The sequence below is a fragment of the Centrocercus urophasianus genome, unplaced genomic scaffold (assembly GCF_019232065.1).
Source record: "Centrocercus urophasianus isolate 14NV4802_14NV808 unplaced genomic scaffold, USGS_Curo_1.0 seq_58, whole genome shotgun sequence".
In the NCBI taxonomy this organism is placed as follows: Eukaryota; Metazoa; Chordata; class Aves; order Galliformes; family Phasianidae; genus Centrocercus; species Centrocercus urophasianus.
In genome coordinates, this window is record NW_024885177.1 from 1144040 (window position 1) to 1167248 (window position 23209).

The 23209-nt window shown below is 51.2% G+C and overlaps 2 protein-coding genes across 3 annotated transcripts in view; one reads left to right on the plus strand and one right to left on the minus strand.

The window, feature by feature from the left end:
• Positions 1-17152, plus strand: part of LOXL2 (lysyl oxidase like 2) — a 36931-nt gene extending 19779 nt beyond the window's left edge. The window contains exons 1-11 of one of the 2 annotated variants that reach the window (XM_042836151.1): positions 1061-1222; positions 1395-1617; positions 3225-3408; positions 5925-6076; positions 6210-6377; positions 8559-8724; positions 9310-9553; positions 11550-11665; positions 12009-12145; positions 12762-12873; positions 13622-17152. In XM_042836151.1, coding sequence (XP_042692085.1) covers positions 1396-1617; positions 3225-3408; positions 5925-6076; positions 6210-6377; positions 8559-8724; positions 9310-9553; positions 11550-11665; positions 12009-12145; positions 12762-12873; positions 13622-13701 — 1581 coding nt within the window. In that variant the 5' untranslated portion in view covers positions 1061-1222; position 1395 and the 3' untranslated portion in view covers positions 13702-17152. Of the gene's footprint in view, positions 1-1060; positions 1223-1394; positions 1618-3224; positions 3409-5924; positions 6077-6209; positions 6378-8558; positions 8725-9309; positions 9554-11549; positions 11666-12008; positions 12146-12761; positions 12874-13621 lie in introns of those variants that run through there. The other variant, XM_042836150.1, reaches the window with a different exon arrangement.
• R3HCC1 (R3H domain and coiled-coil containing 1) lies at positions 15543-23176 on the minus strand. Its single transcript, XM_042836152.1, has 8 exons — positions 23123-23176; positions 22733-22866; positions 21915-22052; positions 20067-21192; positions 19515-19687; positions 18344-18414; positions 17483-17578; positions 15543-15767 (listed from the first exon to the last, which is right to left on the minus strand). The coding sequence occupies exons 2-8, from the start codon at positions 22825-22827 to the stop codon at positions 15619-15621; spliced, it is 1848 nt and encodes a 615-aa protein (XP_042692086.1). The 5' UTR covers positions 22828-22866; positions 23123-23176; the 3' UTR covers positions 15543-15618.
• Positions 23177-23209: the final 33 nt, after the last annotated feature.

The window sequence follows — 23209 nt, forward strand, 5'->3', positions numbered from 1 at the left end:
TTTTCCCCAGCTTACCAGGGGCTGCTAACACCAACCAGATGTTCATGCCTCATAAAGTTTCCAGGATGAGGTCATTGTTTGCTATTCTAAGGCATCCCCTTAGTTACTGCTTAAGACAGGCCGTGTTTCTTGTCTGCTTCGGAGTTCAGAGCTCACTGCATGTGTGTGTGGGGGGGTTCCTTGGTCAGAACACTCCTCCTGGTTCTCACTTCCAGTGCACAGAATGGTGAAGCAGAACCAGAGGAGTAAAGTCACTGCGTGACGATCTTGCAGATGTTCTCCAGTGTGTAGCATCTGCCTGTAACCCTGATGTCTGCCCTGGGGCTCTGTGTTCTCCCCATCATGTGGTGCAATTGCCTCTCTGTCTCCAGCCTGCCTGTGCCCAGCCTTACCTCCAGCCTGGAGAAATGGGGCTCCAGGCAGGATTTGCTGGTGGCTCTGAGCCTGGGCAGCTGCTGGGCTCATCAGCAGAGATTTATGAGCAGGAGAAGATCCACAGTGGTACAAAGTAGTTCACACGGGACCACCGAAGAGCATCATCTGGGACAACCTGGCCAAGTCACCAGTTTGGTTTCAAGCAACCAACCTGGAAAAATGCTCCTTGGTTTCTTTACCAGATCCTGGCCAAGCTCTCCGTCCCACTCACTGGTCAGCACTGCTGTTGTGTCTCCTTGCACTGTGCTCTGCATTTGTTCACAGCAAACCCTGGAGCGAGGAGCAGCACAGGGATCCAGCAGAGCCACGTCAGATCCCAGCAAGGCATTGGCTCCCAGCACCTCTGCTTCCTTCAGCTTCTCACATTTCCATTTTAGCAGTGCCCTGATCCATATTTACACTTTGCTGACTGTTTCAGCCCTGATACAGCTAGGATGAATCAGGGATGCTTTCTTTTCCCGTTTATCACACATGCCCCTTCCCTTTAGCAGTCCCTGGAACAGCTCCAGTTTGGGAGCAAGAAGCAGGAACTGCTGCCAAGCTCCTCTGCTGCAAACATGTAAGCAAGGAGATTTCTCTCACTCTCAGATACTGCTTTCAAGCTCACAGTTGTTCACAGTGCAGCTCTAAGAAGCGGGAGAGCCATAGCACTCTGCAGCCTATAGGGGATGGCCAGCAAGGGGAGCAGCTCATTCTGCGAGAGGTTTTTTGGGGGATGTGTTAGCATGCTGCCTTTTGAGTTAATAGACCCTTGGATTCTTGAGTGACAACGTAACAGAGGGTCATTGTGAGTGTGAATGGAGCAGCCCTCCATCCATCCCTGCTCCATCCATCCCTGCTCCATCCATCCCTGCTCCATCCATTTAATTACAAGGCGTTCTTCTCCCAAATGCACCTCCATCAGTGCAGCTCCACGGGATTCTGGCTCTTCTATTTCTCTCCCCTTTGGTTTCTTTCAGAATGTTTGCCAGCAGGAGGAAGCAGCATTACTGGGCTTACTCCATGGACTGCACTGGGAATGAGGCGCACATCTCCAGCTGCAAACTGGGCAACCACCTCAACGTGGACACAGAGAAGAATGCAACATGTGACAACGGGATGCCCGCAGTGGCCAGCTGTGTCCCCGGCCGTGCTTTTGCCCCCAGCAGCCACAGTGGCTTCCGAAAAGCCTTCAGGCAGGAGGTGAGCAGGGAGCAGGAAGGATAAACTGGGAGAGCTCTGCACGGTGCCGTCCTCGCAAGGACGCGGTGCCAGGCTTGGAAGGGCAAGCAAATAAATGTGTCACGTTTCTGTCTGCTCCAGCCAATTGAATGAGTGCCCATTGCTGCTGGGCTTTGCTGTTTTGCAGTCAATTAAATGCTGCTGAGCTCTGTCTCCTGTAGAGATCCAATGGAAGTGAGGTTGTATTTCCACTACTCTCGTGTTTTCTGCAAAGAAGGGCAGTGAGAAGGAGGGAAAACCTGCAGGAGAGGTCGGGAGAGCTGTGTTTGTTTAGTCTAGCAAAGAAGGCTGAGCATAGCATAAAAATCCTCAGCTATGAAAAAGGCTGTTAGAAAACAAGCCCGGATTCGGCTGCTCTTGGTGTCAGTGGGGCAAATGAATGGGGAAGAATAACAAACGTGTTTTAGGTTGATGCCTAAGGAAATCCTCTGTCTGTAAGGTATGTGCACCTTTAGGGGGTGATCGTAGGGCTGCAGGCCCTTAATACTGGTTTGGTATTTTGCACCGTGGATCTCCAGGTAGCCTGCATTCCCCAGCACTGTGCTGTTGTGACTGTAGGAGTGGGTTTTTTCTGGGTTCAGAAGACCCCAGACAGTTCCTTAAAATCCCACTCTACAAGAAGCCATAAGGATTTAGGTCTCGGGGTGAAAGGTCTTGTAAATCATTGCTAATCTTCTGAGCCATGCATGCTGCCAAGTAAATCTTTAAGCCTTTGTGTTGGCTTTGGATATCCTTTGCGTGACCCCAAGCCTAGAGAACTGCGTATGCTTCCAGCTTTAAAAGTGAGGGTTTCAATGCTCTCAGGCTCTGCAGACTTCACTTGGGGTTCCCACAGCTCACCCCACATCTCTCGGGTGCTGCAGATGGAGGGCTGCTCTGCTTGGCACTGGGATGGAGCACTTCCATCCCATTGGGAGGGAATGACTGTGAGACTGCTGCAAAGCTGCTGTTGACCCCATTTTTGGGGGGGGGGGTCCCTGATCTGTGAAGGGTATCAAGGCTGGTAGATCCCCAAGGGCATCTAGTCCAAGCTGCAGCAAAGTGCTTGCAGGTGTCTTTGATCCAAGCTGCCAGCATTTTCAGAATGAAGAGTTATTGTAAGAATGAGACTTGCAAAGGGCTTGGTAGGAAAGCAGCAAACTGCTGGCCGTTAGCTAATTAATGCAACTAATTTCATCTTAGGGAGATGGCCACCACTTCATCTCGTGGCGGTGATGGGTTGACGGTTAGAACTGATTGGCCTTGATGATCTTAGGGGTCTTTTCCAACTTCAAAGATTCTATGATTCTGGGGGCACGGTGGGAATGGGGTGATGGTTGGACTTGGTGATTTTAGAGGTCTTTCCCAGCCTTAATGATTCCATGATTCTATGGCCATAGGGGCGATGGGTTGACGGTTGGATTTGATGATCTCAGTGTTTTTTTTCTTACTGATTCTATGATTTATCTCATAATACAAAAACTTGCCTTCAGCTGAGATGCTTAGCTGCTTTGTATTCAGGGTCTGCTCTTGAGTTCTTTTGCACACGCGAGGAGAACTGCAGTGTCTCTTCCATCCATGTCTTCCAGCAACCTCTGGTGAGGCTGAAAGGAGGAGCCAACACCGGCGAGGGCCGAGTGGAAGTGCTGAAGAATGGGGAGTGGGGCACGGTGTGCGACGACAACTGGAACCTGGTGTCTGCCAGCGTGGTGTGCAGGGAGCTGGGCTTCGGCAGCGCCAAGGAGGCGATCACGGGGGCAAGGCTGGGGCAAGGTAAGGGCAGGGGAGCTCTGGGGACCCTCCGTGTCACGTTCTCTCCTGAGAGCCCCTTCACGATCCAGAGCAGCGTGTTTTCGCTGGGATGTTTGTTTCAGGTGCCAAGAATTTCCTGTCTCCTCTTAGTAAGTCTCCTGAGGCTGTGCCTTAGGGAGGCGTTCAGGATTCATTGAAAGAATTCTGGTGCCGATGAGTTTAACCTTCCCCTCAGCAGCTGTTCCAGTAATTACTTCTTCGTTATCGCATCCGTTGCACTGAAAGTCTCTTTACAAGTTCTCCAGATGCACATTACTAGAAGGCTCCTGGCAAAAGTGGGTCTTGGACATAGACCTCAGACACTCTCCAATTTAAGCCCTGAACCTTAATTTAGCCTGCTAAAAATAGGAGGGCTGTTTGCACGACTCTGAGCCAGCTTGGGTTTGGATTTCCTGTAACTGGGAGTTGGTTCAAATCCCAAACTCTGGTAAATGGCAACTCAAAGCCTAACGTTTGCCCTCTCAAGCCAACTGCTGATTGCCTTCATGTAAACCCTACAGATAATGACACCAAACCCAACCCTTCATAGTGAAACGCAATGAGCAGGTGGTATTTCTTCAGACCAGCATGGCTTGGAGAAAGTGCAAGACAAGGAGAGCTTTAAAATGGGACTTATCTGTTGGATTTGCAAAACAAACGAACAGAAACCCAAGAATGATGCACTGGGATGTGCAAGGTGAAGCACACAGGGATGGGCTGATTGGAGCAGGTAGTTGGTGAATAGCAATCCCAATTAAAACAAAAGGGATCGACTTCTGAAAGGCCCTTGGTCCAGCGGTGTGAATGTGCTATCCGAATGTCCTTAGGAGAACCAGGGTAAAAGCCCAAGCAGTGGGTGAATATGTTTGTTGGGTATACAGCCCTAACTCTGTTCTTCTGCTAAAGGCAATGGCATGGGGAAAACGCAGAGCTGTGGCCCTGCCCTCTGGCTTTGTCATCTCCTTGGTATGACGTTGTCAGGGTAGAATGTGAGGCTGGATGCGTGCTGCGTTCTTGGTGCATCACCCTCCAGTTCTGGTCAGCACCATTCCTCATACAGAACTGCTTACAGGGCAGTGTTGCCGTTTCCAGCTGCAGACCACTAACTGGATTTTAATGAGAGCAACAAAAAAACAGATGTGCGTGCCACACATCTGCAGAAATATGCTGGAGAGCTCTTGTTGTTGTTGTTGTTGTTGTTGCATTTTCCCAGTCCTTGTGCTGCAGTCTGTGGAGGTGAGGGGTTCACCAGGCACATCATTAAGCTGTCACTCAGGGTGAGGGATCTGAGTCCCAGGTGTGCTGGCTGCCATGAGGTTAGGAAGGCTCCAACTGGCAACAGAAAAAGGTTTTTGAGCAAAGGATCCCGCCTCCCATCAGCAAAGCAATTATCTTTTCCTGCCTTCCAGAGCCAGCCCTTTGCTTTGAAGGCTAAAAGGAGCAGGCTTGGAGTTGGGTGACACGTTCCTCTGCAGAGAAGTGAGCACCAAGAGGCTCACAGTGAGGCAGTGCTGGTGGGATGCAGTCGGTGGAGCTGCCACCATCTTCTTTTGGGCAACTGGTGTCACCTCTGGGTGACCCACTGGGGCAGTGGGTGTCATTTCAGTGCCTTGAGCTGGGCCCTAATTTACGTGTGTGGTGTTGCTCAGCCCCCTCTGGCTGTTGGGAGTGGGTGGTGGTGGCCATCGCCGACACACAGATGTTCCTTTCTTGTCCATGTGTGTCCATCAGCAATTATGGGAACTGGTTTGCACAGGCTCCAGAAAAGACTCTGTTTTGTGATAAAAAGTCGGATTAATTCCCTCAAAGCTTCTTTCCAAGTGGATTTGGGCTCAGTTTGGAATCAGGACGTAGGATTTCTGTAGGATAATTACCTTCTCATGCGCCTTCTCTCCCTTCAGGGTCTCTTTGGAAGTGGCAGTTGTGCGCTGTGACTTCACAAGGATGGAACCAATTATTCCTTTCTGATTTCTGCCCCACTGCCTTAGCACCATTTTCTGCAGCAACAAAAGCCAATGATTCCCTTCCTGTCTTGTTACCAGTCTTGTCATAGTCGCTCGCCCCAAAATGTTTCACCGACCTCTTGCACATCCCCGTGTTGCTCCATTTTGCTGTCCCAGTGAATGTGTCCATGTTGCATCTAAATGTCAGGTTTTGACCAAGAACAGATTCCTGTCACACAAACCCAGCCAAAAGGTCGTAATTTTTGTGAATTGCTCCAGCTGAAGTTTGTAAATTATGTAACAACGGAAACTTGGCTTTTTCTGCAGCGTGTGGCTCCCGGAGACTACTGGAAAGAATGTGAAATGGTAAAATTAATAATGATAATCTTGCAGCTCTTTTATTTTTTACAAGAAATCGCTGGGATTTTTTTTTCAGGATCACCTTGTTTTGAATGCTAGAGGTCTGCAAAGTATTAGCAAATGGTTATTGGATAGTTCTCCACTCCCCAGTAGCACGGGCAGAAGATATGACCTTATTTTCTTCCCCTCCCGAAGGCATGGGTCCAATCCATCTCAATGAAATCGACTGTACAGGATTTGAGAAATCCATCACAGACTGCAAGTTCAACATGGAGTCGCAGGGCTGCAACCACGAGGAAGATGCTGCTGTGAGATGCAACGTTCCCGCGATGGGTTTCCAGAACCAGGTGAGAGAAGCCCAGAAGCTTAAATTCCTGAGCCTCGAAACTGACCTGTGATCCTTGCCCAGCTGCTGTGTCACCTCTGCTTGCAGTGACGTTTACTGATGGGAGGGTTTGTGGGGTTTTTTTTGCCCTACAGCTGCGCCTGGTTGGTGGTCGCAACCCATACGAGGGTCGGGTGGAGGTGTTGGCTGAACGCAACGGCACGCTGCGCTGGGGCACGGTCTGCAGCCAGGGATGGAGCACTGTGGAGGCCATGGTGGTGTGCAGGCAGCTGGGGCTGGGCTTTGCCAGCCATGCCTTCCAGGTGGGTCCCCATAAGCATGGGTGGCACGGGTGAGGTTGGGTAGAATCATTATGGTTGGGAAAGACTTCTGAAGGTCTTGAAGATCATCAAGTCCAAACGTCGGCCCATCCCCATCATGCCCACTCATAGAATCATTAAGGTTGGAGAAGACTCTATGAGAGCCAAGTCCAATTATTGACCCATCACCACCATGTCCTGAGATAGAACCCTTAAGGTTGGAGAAGACTTCTGCGATCACCAACTATAACCCACCCGTAGAATTATTAAGGTTGGAAAAGACCTCTACAATCACCAAGACCAATTACTGACCCAACGCCACCATGTCCCCAAATAGAATCTCAGAATCATTAAGGATGGTGAAGACCTCCAAGACCCCCAAGTCTAACCCCAACTCATCCCCACTGGCCACGTCCCTCTGTGCCGTATCTCCACAGCTCTTGGACACCTCCAGGGATGGTGACCTCATTACCTCCCCGGGCAGCCTGTGCCAATGCCTGACCACTCTTTCAGAGAAGAAATCTTCCCTAATATCCAACCTGGTCCTTGTTCTTCACTGGGTCACACTGGGATCTGAGCTGAGTGAGGTTGGAAGCCAATTTTCTCCTGGTGTCAGATCACAAGAAAACAATTTGATTTTGCTCCCTTAGTTACTTCTCAGTGCAGCACGTGGTGCGGCTGCATGCTAGCTCCCTGGGTTGTTGGTGGCTTTTGCTTCTGTGATGACAAATGCCCTTAAGCCTCCCTCCTCACACATGACCAAGAACAGCACTTAAAAGGGATAAAAGCCACCAGCTAGCACGTTTGGGACAACCACAGAAGAATGAAGTGTTCTTTCTCAGCAAAGCTCCTTGGCGCAGGGAGCAGCAGCCTGCTGTGCTGGCTGTAGGAAAGCAAGCAGCAGCCCCAGAAATAGGACTGCATGCAGGGCAACAGAAGCTTGCCACCCCAATAAAGGACACAGACCAAAAACCCTGGTGCAAGACGTGCTCCTGAATTGATGCACCCCTCAAGGATCACAAGGACAGGCAGCTTTTGCAAGGAAATGTAGAACTGCCTTTACTGCAGTTCCTGGTGTTGGCACAATGGCTCCCCAAAGGAACTGGCTTCTCTCTGGGAAAGCAGTCCCCTGCCAGAGCTGTTCTCTTGCAAAGTGGCCCCTGAGAGTGGAGCTTCGGTGAAAATGTGGCTCGCGCTGCCACTGAGTAAATAAAATTCAAGTGGGCTTTCACTGATAGAAGGAAAACTATTTTCCCCCAAACAATTGCCAGAAAGCCAGACCTTGGGTGCAAGAACAAAAGGCAGCACAGAGCATCTCCTCCCAGGGAGCAGAGGCTGTGCCACACTCCAGCATTTTGGTCCAATCCGCTGGGCTTCTGACCAAGCCGGGATGCCAGGAGGACATACCAGGCTCCTGAGCAAGCAGATTGCCGTGGGTTTAAAGTGTTGCTCATGGCCAGAGAGGGAATCTGGAGTCTGATGCCTTAGGAGGGAGGAGGCTGGAGCTTTGCTGCAAGCTGGTTCCTCCAGCTGACTGCTTGCACAGCTGCCAAGCGGAGCGCAAGAGCTGAGGATGGCCACGTCCCTTCAATGCTGGCCTTTCCAGCTCTGTTGACACAGCCCTGAGAGTCCAGTGAGAAACAAGACATTTTTTCCTTTAGCTGAGACTGTTGGTATTTAGAACAGAAAAGGCTCTTATGCGTATCCCGGCTGCAGCAGCGACACGAGCATAAAGCTACACTGTGTAGAACAGGGCAGCCCTGTGTGCAGGGTGTTGCTAACAGGGTTAACAAACAGCCTGTTGCAATGGAAGCAATGGTGCAGATGGGTTCTCTTTTCCTAGAAACGTTTCCAGTTTGGGCACTAATGCAAGGACGAAAATTCTTTTTCTTCTTTCTTCCCTTCACCCAAGCTTTGCCATTGCAGTTTCATTGGTGCTACAGAAGGTTTTGAGAAGGTGAGAGATGCTGATCAGCAGCATCCTGCCTCCATTCCTCTGCACTGACACAAACCAACAGCTCCATCAGGAACCCCAATCCCTTAAAAGAGGGCACCGAGCAAATCTGCCTCTGATGCAACCTCATGCATGCAGGGAGAACGCAAGTTATTCACAAGGATACACAATTATTCCCATAGCAGCCCATGAAATGGAGTGTAAACGCCTCTTTCTATCCCTCTGCCCAGGAAACCTGGTACTGGCATGGAGATGTGAGTGCTGACAGTGTGGTCATGAGTGGGGTCAAGTGCTCAGGGACGGAGATGTCCCTGGCCCACTGTCGTCATGATGGAGCCGACGTCTCCTGTCCTAGAGGAGGAGGTCGCTTCGGTGCTGGCGTGTCCTGTTCAGAGAGTGAGTTGTCATAAAATCACAGGTTGGGTTGGGTAGGAAGGGATCTTAAAGATGATAGAATCATAGAGTGGGTTGGGTTGGAATGGTCCTGGGAGACCATAGAATCTCAGAATAGTTGGGTGGGGTGGAAGGGTCCTTAAAGGTCATAGAAGCATAGGATGGGTTGGGTGGAAAGGTCCTTAAAGGTCATAGAAGCATAGGATGGGTTGGGGTGGAAGGGTCCTTAAAAATGATGGATTCGTTGAATGGTTGGGTTGGAAGGGTCCTTAAAGCCCATTCAGTGCCACCCCCCACCGTGGATTGTTGCCTCCCACCAGACCAGGTTGCCCAGAGCCTCACCAAACCTGACCTTGAGCACCTCCAGGGATGGGACATCCACAGGCTCTCTGAGCTCCATATCAGTATCTTGCTACCTTAACCTGGGCTTCGATTCATTTTGTTGCATTTGCCCCGGGATACGCAGGAGAAAAAGACCTGCCCCAACAGCGGGATGGGGCTGACCAAAGAAAGGGCTGGACCCACCTCTAGCAAACTGCGGTGTGTTTTAGGAGCCCTTCAGCTCATTTCCCACCTCCCTCCCACCAGCTGCCCCCGACCTGGTGCTCAACGCCGAGCTGGTGGAGCAGACCGCCTACCTGGAGGACCGCCCCATGTTCATGCTGCAGTGTGCGCAGGAGGAGAACTGCTTGGCCAGCTCAGCCATCAACACCTCCGTCACCTCCGGCTACCGCCGCCTGCTGCGCTTCTCCTCCCAGATCCACAACAACGGGCAGTCGGATTTCCGCCCCAAAAATGGTCGCCACGCTTGGGTCTGGCATGACTGCCATCGGTGAGTGCTGTTGGGTCCACTGACCAAACCAGCCGTGGGGAGTGGGAACCGAGCTGATGCTGTGGTTCTGCAGTGACGGTTTGGGACAGGGTTGGTTTTCCTCTGACTTGGGAGCTGAATTTCTCAGCTCCCAGCTTTTGTTCTGCCACTGCTGTCAGGTTTGTGCCGCACAGAGCGACAAATGCTCAGGTTTTGCGCTCTTCTACGAACAGCGTGTGAGCAAAGTGGGACGTAGGCAGCGCTGCTTCAGTGTCACAAGGCTGCAGAGCTTCAGATGGGGCACGTGTTGGCACAACACCTCGCAGCCAGGTTGCTTTTGTGATGTGTGTTGCTAAAACCTCAGCGGCAGAGAGCCCAAAATCAACAGGAGATGGCAGTTTCAGGAAGAGGAAACCCAAATGGGTGCAGAACCTCTGCTTCTGCTCTGGCCCTGGGAGGGGGAACGCATGGGTTCTGCAAGGAGCTGAGCACATCGTGGGGTGGGTAAAGGAGACTTTCGGAGCAATTTGGGAGACTGCATAAGTGAGGTGAGATTGGGGAGAGGCCAAGAGCCATCTGTGTGCTCAAAACTGGATTCTGTTTATACGGAGGAGGATGAACTCAATTCCTCTTCAATGTTTCCAGTCTGTAAACAGCAGAAAGTAAACACCTCTTTGAGTGATTCAGACATATTTCAGAAAGTGAGTCAGACTGGAGACCTCAAACTTCTATCAGAGGCTGCCAAAGGAGACAGCTCGCAAGTCAGCAGCTTGGAAACGTCCCTTCTCCCCCTGTTGCCTCACCCCATCACTGGGAGCTTCTGTTCAGGAACCTTTTGATGTGGGAGCGGAACAAAAATGGGAAAGACCGTAGCAGGGAGTGAGAAGGGATTTTGGCAGGTGGTGGGTTTGGGTTTTGCTGGTTTTAGAGGAAAGGAGGTAAAAAGAAACCTAATCTCTGGAGGAAACATTTCTGCCCCTTCCAGCCTTGCCCCCTTTTTCTGCAGAAATGTGTGCTGCAATACTATGGGTTGGGAGCTTTGAGCCACAGTTATTTTTACAGCTGGGAAGGAGACGAGTTGTGCCTTGTGCTCAGCACTGCTGAGTTTGGGTTGGCATTGAATTGTGTGGGCATTGCCTCCCTCCTGATCCACACCGATGGGTTTTGGTGTCTTGGGGTTTCAGGACCTCCTGTTCCCAACGAGTGCTGTGGGTTTTCTCCCTGTCCCAAGTCTGGGATCATAAGGAGTGTTTTCCATCAGTATGGCCACACTCGTGCTCCTGGCCTTGACCCCATGTTGCACCCTGGTTCTTCCCATTGCCCTCAGTGCAGGTTCAATGCCTTGCTGAACCAGCATCGTGGCATAGAACACAATGGTCAGCATTACCCAAACCCTGCGGGGTGCCTGACTTTGCTAATTATGGGCCTAACCTTGCTAATTATGAGTCTACAGCCCATCTTGTGTGCTCTCTCTGACGCATTCGTGCTGGCAGTGCGGCCCAGGTTGAGTTGATGCTAACACCTCCCCATTTCAAGCTATGGGATGGAGGGTGTGTGATGCCAGCTGTCATGTTGTTTAGCTCCCCGTGAAGCGAGTGCTGAGAAAGATGCTTCCATCTGTCATTCGTTTTGAGGAGGGGGAAAAAATGGAAAATAGGTTGATAGTGTGAGTACACCCTGTGCTGGTTACAGCCTGTTGGTACAAAGCAACTGAAATGCTTCTTGTAGTGATGACAGTGCACTAGAAATGATAACCTGGCTGCTGCTGCCCTTACAAAACAGCGTGTGATTCTACCAAGGCTCTTACCTGGAAGCAGCTTCAGCACCTGATATGTGAACCAGCCCTGGGCTGGGAGCCAGCACGCAGGATGGTGCCCAAGGGAAGGTTTCCTGGCTGTGGTTTCTCTTCTGCTCCTTCTGGTCCCCAGCACTTCGCATTGTTTCTATTCCCCCACGCAGCCCCTGAGGGGCAGTAATTAAAGAGCTGTTTTCCTTAATGAATCCTCGTGTCTTGCAGGCATTACCACAGCATGGAGGTTTTCACCCACTATGATCTACTGAACCTCAATGGAACCAAGGTAGCTGAAGGACACAAAGCCAGCTTCTGTCTGGAAGACACCGAATGTGAAGCAGGTATGGCTGTTCTATTCTCTATGGTATAAGAGGAGCCCTACAGAGCCCGTGTGTTGAGGCTGCCAGAACTCAGCTTCTCACTTACAAAGTGTGCATGTTGTTCCCACAAAGCAAGAAATCCCCAAACTCGCCTCTGGGTGATGACACAGGAGAGGTGGCAGCTCTTCCCATGCGTGTTACTGGTGCATCCTTTTCAATACAAGACATTAAGCAAAGCAGCGTTGAACTGTCTCATCCAAAATTGTGTGCCTGTAGCTCATTGCTACCCACGGGAGCTAGGGAACAACCTGCCCTTCCCCTGACACAGTCTGAGAACCCAACACTGTGCTTTCAACTCCTTCAGATGTGCAGAAACAGTACGAGTGTGCCAATTTTGGTGAACAAGGGATCACTGTTGGCTGCTGGGATGTGTACCGACACGACATCGACTGCCAGTGGATCGACATCACCGACGTCCCACCAGGAGATTACCTCTTCCAGGTAGGGGGAAAGAGGCTTCTTATCCAGTAGGGGTGTCAGGAATGTCAGTCTTAAGTAACCCACGTGCAGCCAACGTCGGGTAGTCCTGCACAATCCACGTGCAGCTAATGCCAGTAACACAGATAGGTGACGTGGAATGCAACGCGCTGTGTTGGACAAAGTTCTGAGGTTGTAAGCAATGCTTGCTTTGCTCGGGGATGGATGAAGTGCTATTCTTGGGGCGTTTGCAGGAGTTCTGTGCCTGCAGTCTGCTTTGAGCAAGGGGAAGGAGGTGGGGGGAATTCTTTGGTTCTAAAAGCAGCCCAGAGCTGCAGAGGAGCGAAGGGAGGAGGCATTATTTTTGTCCTCACTGCTATGGTGTGAAATGAGAGGTGTTTGAGGGTTGTGTCTTGGTGCGTGGGCAGAGGTGTGATCATGATCTGGCTTTAATTAAGGAGCCTCTGTCTGCTCCCCTCATGAGCTACAGTCACAGACTCATTAAAGTTGGAAAAGACCATTAAGATCGTCCAGTCCAACCATGATTATGCTGCAATGAAAAAGCTCGATTCTCTCCCAACCTGATCCTAGAATCTCACCTCCAAATAACTCCACCCTGTGTTTCTCCATCGCTCCTAAGGTCGTCATCAACCCCAACTATGAAGTGGCTGAATCTGATTACTCCAACAACGTGATGAAATGCCGGAGTCGGTACGACGGGCAGCGCATCTGGATGTACAACTGCCACACAGGTGAGAGAACAGCACAGCCCAACCGGCTCCAATTTGCCTTAAAAATCATCAGATCCCTTCGAAAATGGAATGAAGTTGCAGGCTAAGCTGAACTGTTTTTTAACATGGAAAGTAACTCAACAGCAGCTGCCTGTCAACTTCCAAATAAAGCCCATGGCAAAGCCAGTTTCCATGGTTGGCTGAAGTTCCTCAAGGAATGTTTTCACTGTTTCTTTTTTTTATTATTATTATTAGTTTGTTGCTTTTCTGAAGAAAATACTCATCTCACATTACAGCTTATGACCTAGTTCGAAAAGCCAAACCCCCTCCAGTTGGACAAAGAGCACTGAAGTGCTGGATGAGCTCTCCAGCTGAGCTTGAAATTACTTTTACTTCAAAATGTGTTCAGCTTTTGTCTCCAAATGAGCAAAAAGTGAGGCCAGGGCCCTATTGAAGAGCAAAACAGAGCCCCCCCTTACCCTCACCCTCAAGGAGACCATTTCACAGTCCTGATAGTCAACAAAGGTTAGCAGAAAACTCAGCACAGGTCGTAGCCAAGTCTCCCAAACACATCAATTAGACCCAAGACTGTTTGGCTGTTCCAATTATGGCAAGGATTAATTAATGCTTAAATTAATTAGCCATGAACTACCTTGCCCTTCCAGCATTTGCTTTGGGGCCGTGTTGCAGCACGTTGCTCTGGCTGTGCGATGCCCCACTTCCATCACTGCCCGCTCCATCCCTAACCCCGTGTTCTCTGGGCTCACAGGTGGCTCCTTCAGCGACGAAACGGAACAGAAGTTTGATCACTTCAGTGGACTCACAAACAACAAAGTCTCCACCCGATAGAGCAGCACTGCCTCCCGTCCCACTATTTAAGAAGCGAGGCTTCCCGCTGCGCTCATTTCCCCAACCACTGCGCCAAGACAAAAATCAAGCAAGCAATCAAACTCTAAATTAGCAAGGTAAATTATTTTCTGAAGCTGCCTTCCTTCCCGGTGTAAATGCTTGGACCACCTCTTGTAAATCCCACCCCCGCTGCTGAGGGTGTTGGGAGCAGGCTTTCAAACTCTACTGGGCTCCAACCTCCCCCCACCATCTTTATGTGTGTACACAGCTCTGGGCTGCAGTGAGCTCAGTTTGCCTTTGGTTGGGTATCAACAACCTCAACGGGTCTTGACCATTCATTTTCTTCACATTTTGGTACTTCTAAGCTTGAGCTGAAGCACCACTGACGCATATTCTTCCATTTGTGATGATGCTTACCCTCAGCACCGCTGCCACTGCTCCATTTTAGCAAAGAAACACAGGAAAGAAAACAACATCGAAGCGTTCCTTCTGAGCAGAACAGTCTAAAGCATAATTTAATACTGCAGCCAAACTCTCGCATTCAACAACCAACTCCCAGAACCAACGGAGCAGCAAATGCAGAACTCTGCCTCCACGTGCAGCACAGCTCCTCCACCACCCACAAGCCGTGCTGAGTCCACAGGATCGTTGCTTCCCACTGCACAGCAAGCAATTCACCCAGCAGCCCCTACGTCCACCTACACGTTACCTTCAAAGCTGGATATTCCCTCTTTTGGAGGGTGAGTTCAGTTAAGGCATTGCACCCCTGTACCCTGCAGAGGTAACTTCATGGCTTGCATCGTCACGGATGCGCTGACCGCCTAAGTTGGCTCCGAGGATTTCTTTTTTACACTTAGTTCAGTTCACAATGGTGCTAAGTGTGCTCCTCTGTTTGTTTGAGGACGCACGTCGCTACAGATTTTCCACCACAGCTACTTGAATAAATCGTTTCACCCAGAAAAAAAATATATCTACGTTTTTAAATCCTACTTTCTATTTCTACTCCCCGCCAGCTGAGGGCTTTGTTCACAATTCCCGGTACTGAAGTCTCCTTCTCCCTCTGTGTTTGTACAGAAGGCCTCTACACGCAGCTAGAACTAATGGAGTGCAGCCAATTAACCATCTCAATCCACAGGGATCAACCCACCATCCTACCTCACAGGGATGTTGTGAGGCTTAACGGTTCTTGCTAACACCTGGTGGAGTATTTCTTGTATCCAAGATGTTGACACAGAGGAGAGGTTTTCAGCCTACTGGAAGTTGGAAAAGTCCATTTTGTTCTCAAGATGCAGGACAGTGCAGCTAAAGCAGAGCCTGGGGGATGCTCTATTGCTGCTGCTGCAACTCAAGGTGTCTCTCGGAGCATCCCTTGCCATTGGGCTCTGTGCAAGATGAGCTACTGTTGAGTTCTGGCTTGCTTCTCCTAATGAACAAATAACTTTGCTTTCTAACAGAACAACACAGGCAGGCTTCTTTTAAATGAGGAAAAAGCCCTGAACCTCAATGCCTGTCGCTACTGGGGGATATCTGAACAACAATATGACAACAGAGTAAACACTGAACAGAGCTTTTGACTCCTACAGATGCTCTGCTCCAACTGAATGCTGGCCAGTGAGATGCCCTTCCCTCACCCTGGTGCACTCCTAACAATTCCTGGTGGGCTTTAACACGAAGTAACGCTTCCTTACGTGCTGCAGAGAGTGCAGATGCTTTGGAGCAGAGCAGGGCACGGTGTTCTCCAGCACAAGGAGCAATCTGCAGGGCTCTGGAGCTCGACATCTCATTCAACTTTTCCCCTTCTCAACTCAGAAAGCAAAGAGAACATCCCCATGGCAACTCACTGTTCTGCATGCAGTTTAATATCACAGCCAGGCTCATCTACACATGGTTGTTGTTTTTTTTTTGAGTGGAGATGGTTCACTCCTCCTGGTCCAAACCTTCTGGCAGGAGCCCTTCGGAGCCAGAGCTGCACTGCTGCTGGTGCTTCAGCCCCAGGGCTCGGGTCACCAACCTTCTTGCCACCACCGTGTCAGTCTGGGGTCTCTCTTTGGCAAGCTGAAGGAGTTCTGGGTGAAAAAAGGTAAAAATGGTGAAGCTGGAGGTTACTCAGGAGCAGTCTTATGGCTTACGTGCAGGACACAAGAGCAGGTGTCTGAGTTCCTTTGGGATGAGCATTGCTATGAGCAAACCATCCCACCCCTACAACAACAAGTTGTTGTTCTTTTGGAAAGGCTTTCCTTCAGATTTTGTACAACAGCTTTTGTGCAACAGTGACAACATTTGGACATGAAGCAGCTCTGGTCCTCTAGTGGTCCATGATGGTTGGACCTGATGGTCTCTTCCAACCTCAATGATTCTATGGGGATGGGTTGGCTGACGTGACCTCGGAGGTCATTTCCAACCCTAATGTGTGTTTAAGGCTCTGTGGCTGTGCAATGTTCCCCATTTCAGGCTTTCAGGAACACTGCAGCTCCATTCCCTTCTCTGAGAACAAAGCGAAGGCACAGTCCAACCCACGGGGCCACACAGAGAGAGATTTCATCTCAGCATCAGCTCACCAAAACCAACAGCCTCCAGCCTCAAAAAGCACCAAGGGAAAAACGCCTGGTTTTGTTGTTTTTTTTTTTTAATCTGTTAAATCTATCGGATGCTTTAGGAAAAAACTGGCCAGGAGGGAGCAGTGAGCTCCAGTTCCTAGCACACGTCTGGCTTGCTGCAGTTTCATCCTCAATAAAGCAATGCAGCAGAACCTTACCAAGTCCAAACTAACCTGGATTTGGCTGCTATCTGATCATTTATCAGCAACTGTTTGCAAATTATTATCCAGTTAGCCAAGTGGGCTTTTGCTTGCTTTTTCAGAAGTGTTATTCCTAAAGGCAGCCTAGCAGCAGCTTAAGGGAAAAGGGGGGGCAGGCTCAGAGCATCACAGCTTGGACCGTGGAACTGCCAACCTTTCTTTTAAAAAGCTGTTAAAAAAAAATAATTAAAAAAAAAAGAAAAAAAAAGAAAGAGACACTGTCAGCTAATTGAGATCCAAACCTGCATTTGGAAATAAATGGCACTTGAAGTGAGTGCAGGGTTTGTATGCGGCTGGAGCTTATAAGCTGATCCCACTCCTGCCAGCAGGGTACAGATGGAGAATTTGAATGACAACAGGTGAGAAGTGTGAAAGCAAACCACTTCTTTCACATTTAATCGAGCTCAGGAACTTCTAACAGTGACAGTGTCCCTTGGAATCATTCATGCTGACATCTGTTTAGTGCAGTGACTGCAGCTGTGCCTTCGTCAGCCTCTCTGCTGCAAGATTCATGGCATTTCTTTACAGTGGCAAGTGTACCTGATTACAGTATGATTTTAAAAGGCAATCAACTAAATAAACCAATGTTAATGGCTGAGCTTAACCATTTCCTCTTCACTGATACTGAATAAAATTATGCCAACCACAAAACAACTGCTCTGGGGTTTGTCTTTAATTGTGCAGAGTAGGGCAGAGCTTTTTGGGCAAATGTTTTGACATATTCACGTTCACCTGCGCCCCCATTTGCAGCTATTCTGGCTGTCAGAGCAACAAGCAGCATTACTGGCATTGGAAGATGTGAGGTAACAGGTTGGGGGCAAATCCTGCCCTGCCACAGCCAACAAAGCTGTTAAAAAAGGAATGCTGGTATCCAATAAGTAGTTCCCCATTGAAGTGTCGCCGTGAGACTGACCACCCAGGACACAGAACAGGCAACTAAAAAAATGGTAGTATAGATATACATACACATGTTTATCATCTTACTTGGTCGCTGAAGTGCCTTAATTTTAGACTGCTTCGTCGCATGGATCAGCGGTCGGATCTTCAGTGAAGGGTAGCGCCGCCCCAGGGCTTGAGATGCTTCAAAGAACAGAGCACTAAGTCAGCAGCAGGGGAATGGTGGCAGCTTTCATCACACAGAACCCAGCCCGTGGTACCACAGCGCTGCACAACCCGCGGGCTGCCAAGGCCGACTCATCCCAGGGCTCCCCTCCACCTTACATCAGCCGTTCCTCGGGCAGGAGGAGCTCTAAGGAAACATGAATTCTAAGGACCACACTGATAACTAGGAGCAAATCCCAAGAGCAGAGTGTGGGCGCTCAGGCTGCGCATGGCGACGGGTCGGTGGTTGGACGTGAGGATGGGGGAAGCCTTTTCCAATCTTAACGATTCTATGGGCACGGTGGGGAGGGGCTGACAGCTGACTCGGTGATCTTAGAGGTCATTTATGACCCTAATGATCTATTCTGTAGAGCACTGCCATGGGTTGCCCAGATGCACGGTGGGAGCCCTGTCCCTGGAGGTCAGGCTGGATGGGGCTCTGGGCACTTGGAGCTGTAGGTGCCCCTGTTCATTGCAGGGGAGTCAGACCGGATGGCCTTGACCGGTCCTCCCAGACTCAAGCCACTCCACCAGATAAAAACTGAAATGACAAAACCATTCCGTGCAATGCGTAGCTCACCATACAACAGGTACCCCGGTAATTACCCAAGCCAATTAAAAACCTGTTCATCTTGCAAAGCAGAGCTCCCACGCTACACGCCTTACAGATACTCAAGTTTGATGTGCAAAGAAGCAAGGTGTGAGGAAGCAGAACTCGTGCCCAGGAGCCCCACAGCTCCCCACCTGCAGACAGGCTGGAGAAGATCCCCAAGGCGTGCGTGTCGTCCACCCACTGGATTTTGAAGCCACTCTCACTACAATGAAGAAAACAATATGAGAGTTTTGGTTAACAGGAAGAAAAAGCCACGCGAGTGAAGCCCACAGCCATGTTGAGTTTCCAAGCATTCGGTGTTGCCATCCGAGCACTGCGCCCATCTCACAAAGAGGGGAAAGGATCAGAACTACATCCAGTCCCAGTCTGTGATTCCCCCAAGGACTCTTCTTCCCCTAAAGAAGCTCTTGGCCAACAAGCAGCCTCTATTTCATGGGCTGTCTTGCAATACTGCCATGCACACGGTGCCCTATAAGCACCACGTGAGTGCTCAGCCACTTGCAGTGAAAAGCAGAACTCGTCTGCGGAGTGGTTTGCAAAGCTTTGGATGAAGAGACCAAAGCAGAAATCTATTTAATAAAGTGTCAGTGGAAAATGGGAGCTGGGGAGTGAGGAGATCAAAGATTTTTCCCTGCAGCAGGGGAAATAAAAACCACGATCGAGCGCTCAAATTAGATCTGTCAATTTGCAGCTCAGTTCCACTCTCACAGCAGAGGGAAGGGAACACGTAGAAGAGGAAACACTGACAACAGACAGCAGCTCATTTAGAATGCAAACAGTGCTTTTCAGCACAGGGGAAGAGCACTGCCAATGAATCCAACCCCCATGGAGAGCTGTATGAGCCTACTGATCGCCCCATGGGGCAGAACCTTGCTCTGACCCCACTGCTAATCCAATGTCACCCCTCCTGCACAGTGCTGCCTGCTCCCCGTGTTTACATAATACATCTTATCTCATGCAGCAGGATTGGACTCTTTATTTTCTTTCTGCAAGCATTTAGGTAAGCGTGCAATCCCAACACAGGCATTGGGACCTGAGAGCAAAGAGGCTCCTATGGAGCAGGTAGAAGCTCCCAATGAAGCCAGAGCAGCACAAATAACTCTGCAAGTAGGCAGCACTGTGCAGAACAGAGACTCCAAGAACACTTCTAGTCACAAACTGCAGGAAAACGTCCTTCAAAGCACGGAGCATAAGGAGTCAGAGCACGGGGGTGAGGGTAAAATCCAGCACAGCATCATCACAGCCTGTGATGCGCTCAGCTCTGAATACTGCTCGTTTTATGCCTCTCAAAAAGGCACTCACTGGAAATCTGAGAACACTTCCATCAAGTGCTCCGTTTTCAGTGATGGGGAGAAGTCGTAGATTTCGGTTATGTGCCCAAAATCCCCCTCGTGGACCTGCGTGTCACCATAGCTGGAATAATCCACCGTGATCCTCTCGACGCTGATGTCCTTCACGGTGAGATGACCCACGATCTGGGAACGGTACAGGAAAAAAAAAAAATGAGTTACCATCACAGCAAAGACTTAAAGACCAAGAGGACGGTGGTGGAACCACCAGGACAACGTTCCTATCAGGTGCTCCCAGCACTGAGCATCCTGACCCAATGCAACACCCAAATACGGGCAACACGCTGCACGGACTGAGAGCTCACACTGGGCGCCCACCAGATGGGACTTCGTGGCCAACAGCCACCCTGCAGGGTCCCACCTCGGTCCCTCCAACCCACGGAGGGTCCAAGAGGGTGAGCAGCCAACCGCAGAGCCTGGCACCGATGTCTCCCTTTGAGGACAACCCCTGAACGCCCTCTTAACCCCAAAGTAACCCAAAGGCAGCGCCCACGGCATGCATTACCTCCTGCAGGAGCTCTGCAGTGCAGTCATCCTCAAAGGCGAGCTCCCGGCTCTGGGTGGCCACATTCTCCTCTTGGTCCCCTTTGGACAACCGCAGCTCACGCTGTAAAGCATCAGCCAAGCCCACGGGCTCCTTGGCTTCATCCTTGACCACGGGCTCATCCACCCTGTGCTCCTCCTGCTCACTGGGACCCAATGGACCAGCCCCACCGATGGGCTCTGACACAAGCACGGCCTCACCACGTGCTTCCAATGGGGTCTGGTGTTGGGTGGGCTCTTCTTGGGCACTGCTGAAGTTCTCCTGATCTTCACCTTCTGGGGCAGAGGGACCCTCGCCCAGCTCCAACTCTGCCCTTACCACATCCTCGCCTTGCAGTGAGACGTTCCCACTGCCCTCCAGGCTCATTGCACAGCTCCTCTCCTGATTCTCCAGCACCAACATGGCATCAGAGCAGTGCTCCCCCAGTAGGTGGGAGCTCTTGCTGGACCCCAGAACGTCATTATTGTGGCTCTTTTGGTCTTGGCATGGAGTCTCGCTGCCTTCTGGTCCAACGGCGTTGTCACAGCTCTTGCTCTGCTCTTCTGGCTCAGCTGGGTTTTCATTGGGTATAGAAGAGAGGGCATCTGAACAGTCCTTATCCTGACTGTGCTGCCCGGAGGAACTGCTGCTGCTCTCTAAGAAGGGGACATCGGTGCAGCGTGGAGGACGGTCGCCATTTGTGCCATCATTGCTTTTTCCCGACTCCTCCCCAGCCTCGTGCTGCTCATCAAGCACCAAACAGACTCCACTGATGGCAGCGTCGGGTTCGGGGCTGCCTTCAGCCTCCCCCTCAAGTGCAGCTTTGGGGCAGATCTCCCTTTCTCGCGCCCCATCGGCGCCCGCCTCCTGTTCCCCCCATTCCGCCTTCTTACGCATCGCCTTGGGGACATACAGGACTTTATCAGGCTTCCTCCGGGGCGGCCTCCTGATCCTGCCTGACCCCACACAGGTTCGGGATGTGTCCCCATGCCCATCCCCGCCGTGCCTCAGCCGGGCCCCCCGTGCCCCACGGCCCCATGGCTGTGTGGGTCGGGACGGTCGCGGTGCGGAGGCGGCTGGGTTTTGCTCACTGGTCTCACTGGGAATCCTGGGGGCAGAAAACAGCGAGGTGTGAGCAGGAGAAGCACGGCGTGTGCAGAACAGAGAGGGAAATGCAGGAGCTGTGTGCTGGCCAAAGCACTGAGACTTTGTTTTTCATTATGTTTAATAGGTCAACACGAGTTCATGCCTGAATTCTGCTGGGATCTTCTGTGTTCTGGTCTCCTATTAGGATACCTACAGCCTACTCTGTGATACATTAACATTCCAACCTTCCCCATTCAGAATAAGGAGTAGAAACGCCCCACGTGGCAACTTACCAACCAAAGGACACAATTATTCCCTCAGCTCATCTCTGTCCTTACACAAAATATAAGGTTACGCAGAAATTACTTTTTCCATCATTAGTGATGCTGCGTCCCATCATTTCTAGAGCTCCTCAGGGCTGTAAGTATTGCTACTCTTAATTCTAACAAGTTCTTTACTATGAGAGCAGTGAGGTGCTGGAACAGCTGCCCAGAGAGGCTGTGATGCCCCGTCCATCCCTGGAGGGGTTCAAGGCCAGGTTGGATGGGGCCCTGGGCACCCTGGGATGCTATGAAATGTGGAGGTTGGTGGCCCTGCCTGCAGTGGGGTTGGAGCTTCGTGATCCTTGAGGTCCCTTCCAATCTCAGCCATTCCATGCTCCCTGCTCCCTTAATGCTATGAATAACAGAGGCCGTGCTTCCAAGGTGGAACAACAACCCCAGAGCCCCACAGAGCATCACAAACCTCACGGCTGAGTGGCAGATGACCGTCCTCCTCCTCCATCCTTCCCCAACAGAAAAGCTGCTCAGCAAATCCACGTTCTCCACAGTCCTGTGGATCAAGTAGCGGAGGCGGCTGGACAGAGGGGGGAACAGGAGCACCCTGCGAAGGCAGAGGATGGAAAAGGAGAAAGTCTTTATCAGCTCTTAATCCCCAAGTCACTCCAGGTGTAGGGCTTTAGATCTGTGCCTTAAAGCCTTTCTGGTCTTAAGGAGCCCAAAGGTCTTCTCCATGCACATGCGTCCTGCCCACAGCCAGGACTCTCATTTCTCATCTCTCTCATGCCCTCATCCCAAGAAGCTGTAACTTCTTCTCCCAGCCTGAATGCACTGCAGCAGCCAGCAGTTAAAACACGAATGGTTGAACCAACCCTGTGCTGGATGCATGGCACTCGGATGGGTTTTCTGTTATGGTTTATTCCATTCCACAGCTGCCTCGGTGCCACCTCTGGCAAACGTTCAAAAGAAGCAATCAAACAAATGCTGAAGGTCACTGTCAGCTGATGGGATCTCTGACCAAAGCAACCCCATCCCAGCTGAACCCCCACCCCCCCCCCCATTTTGGGCCATCTCAGGGCTGTCAGGGATCAGGAATGAGATCCAACTCAAAGTCTGGACAAAGCAAAACGACGCAGCAAACACACGGTCAGGGAGGATGGGAGCATTGCAGCACGGCGCCCAATTCCACAACCGGGCTGGAAAAGCTGCCAAGGCTCCCAGCAGTGCCATGCAAACCCCATAGGGCCGATGCAGAGCAGAGTCCTGACATTTTGGTGCCCCTACCTGTGGTGCTGCCCCTGCAGCATGAATTGCTCCAGCTCCTCCGCGATCCTCCCCACGAACTCATCCTCGTTGGGAGAGAGAAAAACGCCGTCCATAGGGCGCAGCGCCAGGGTGGCACCGGGTGGAGGGGGGGCCTGGGGAGGCACGGGGACATTGAGGACGGCCGCACGCAACCCCTGCAAACCTGCGCCCCTGCAAACCCCAACCCCGTGCACCCGAGGCCTCTGCAAACCCCGCTGCAGCTCCACGCCACGTGCAAGCCGCTGCACCCCGCTCCGCTCCCCAGCGCTCTGCGCACCCAAGCCTGCGGCTGCACCCCGTTCCCCCGACACCCCTACGGGGTGAGGCGAGGTTATGCGCGCCCCTATAACCCGTCACCCCCCCAAATACCTCCGGCCCCTCCGATCTCTCCCCACAGCCGCCCCCTCCGCAGCGCCCGCTCCCGTCCCGGCCCCTTCCGTCGGGCACCGCCCCCCC

Excerpts from the sequence above, each read along its gene's own strand:
- R3HCC1 (XM_042836152.1), bottom strand. The coding sequence starts at position 22,827 with ATGGACGGCGTTTTTCTCTCTCCCAACGAGGATGAGTTCGTGGGGAGG. Across the intron at positions 22,053-22,732 it reads CTGCAGGGGCAGCACCACAG|GGTGCTCCTGTTCCCCCCTC; the intron begins GTAGGGGCACCA and ends CTGCCTTCGCAG. Across the intron at positions 15,768-17,482 it reads TAAGGCACTTCAGCGACCAA|AACTCCTTCAGCTTGCCAAA; the intron begins GTAAGATGATAA and ends TTTTTCACCCAG.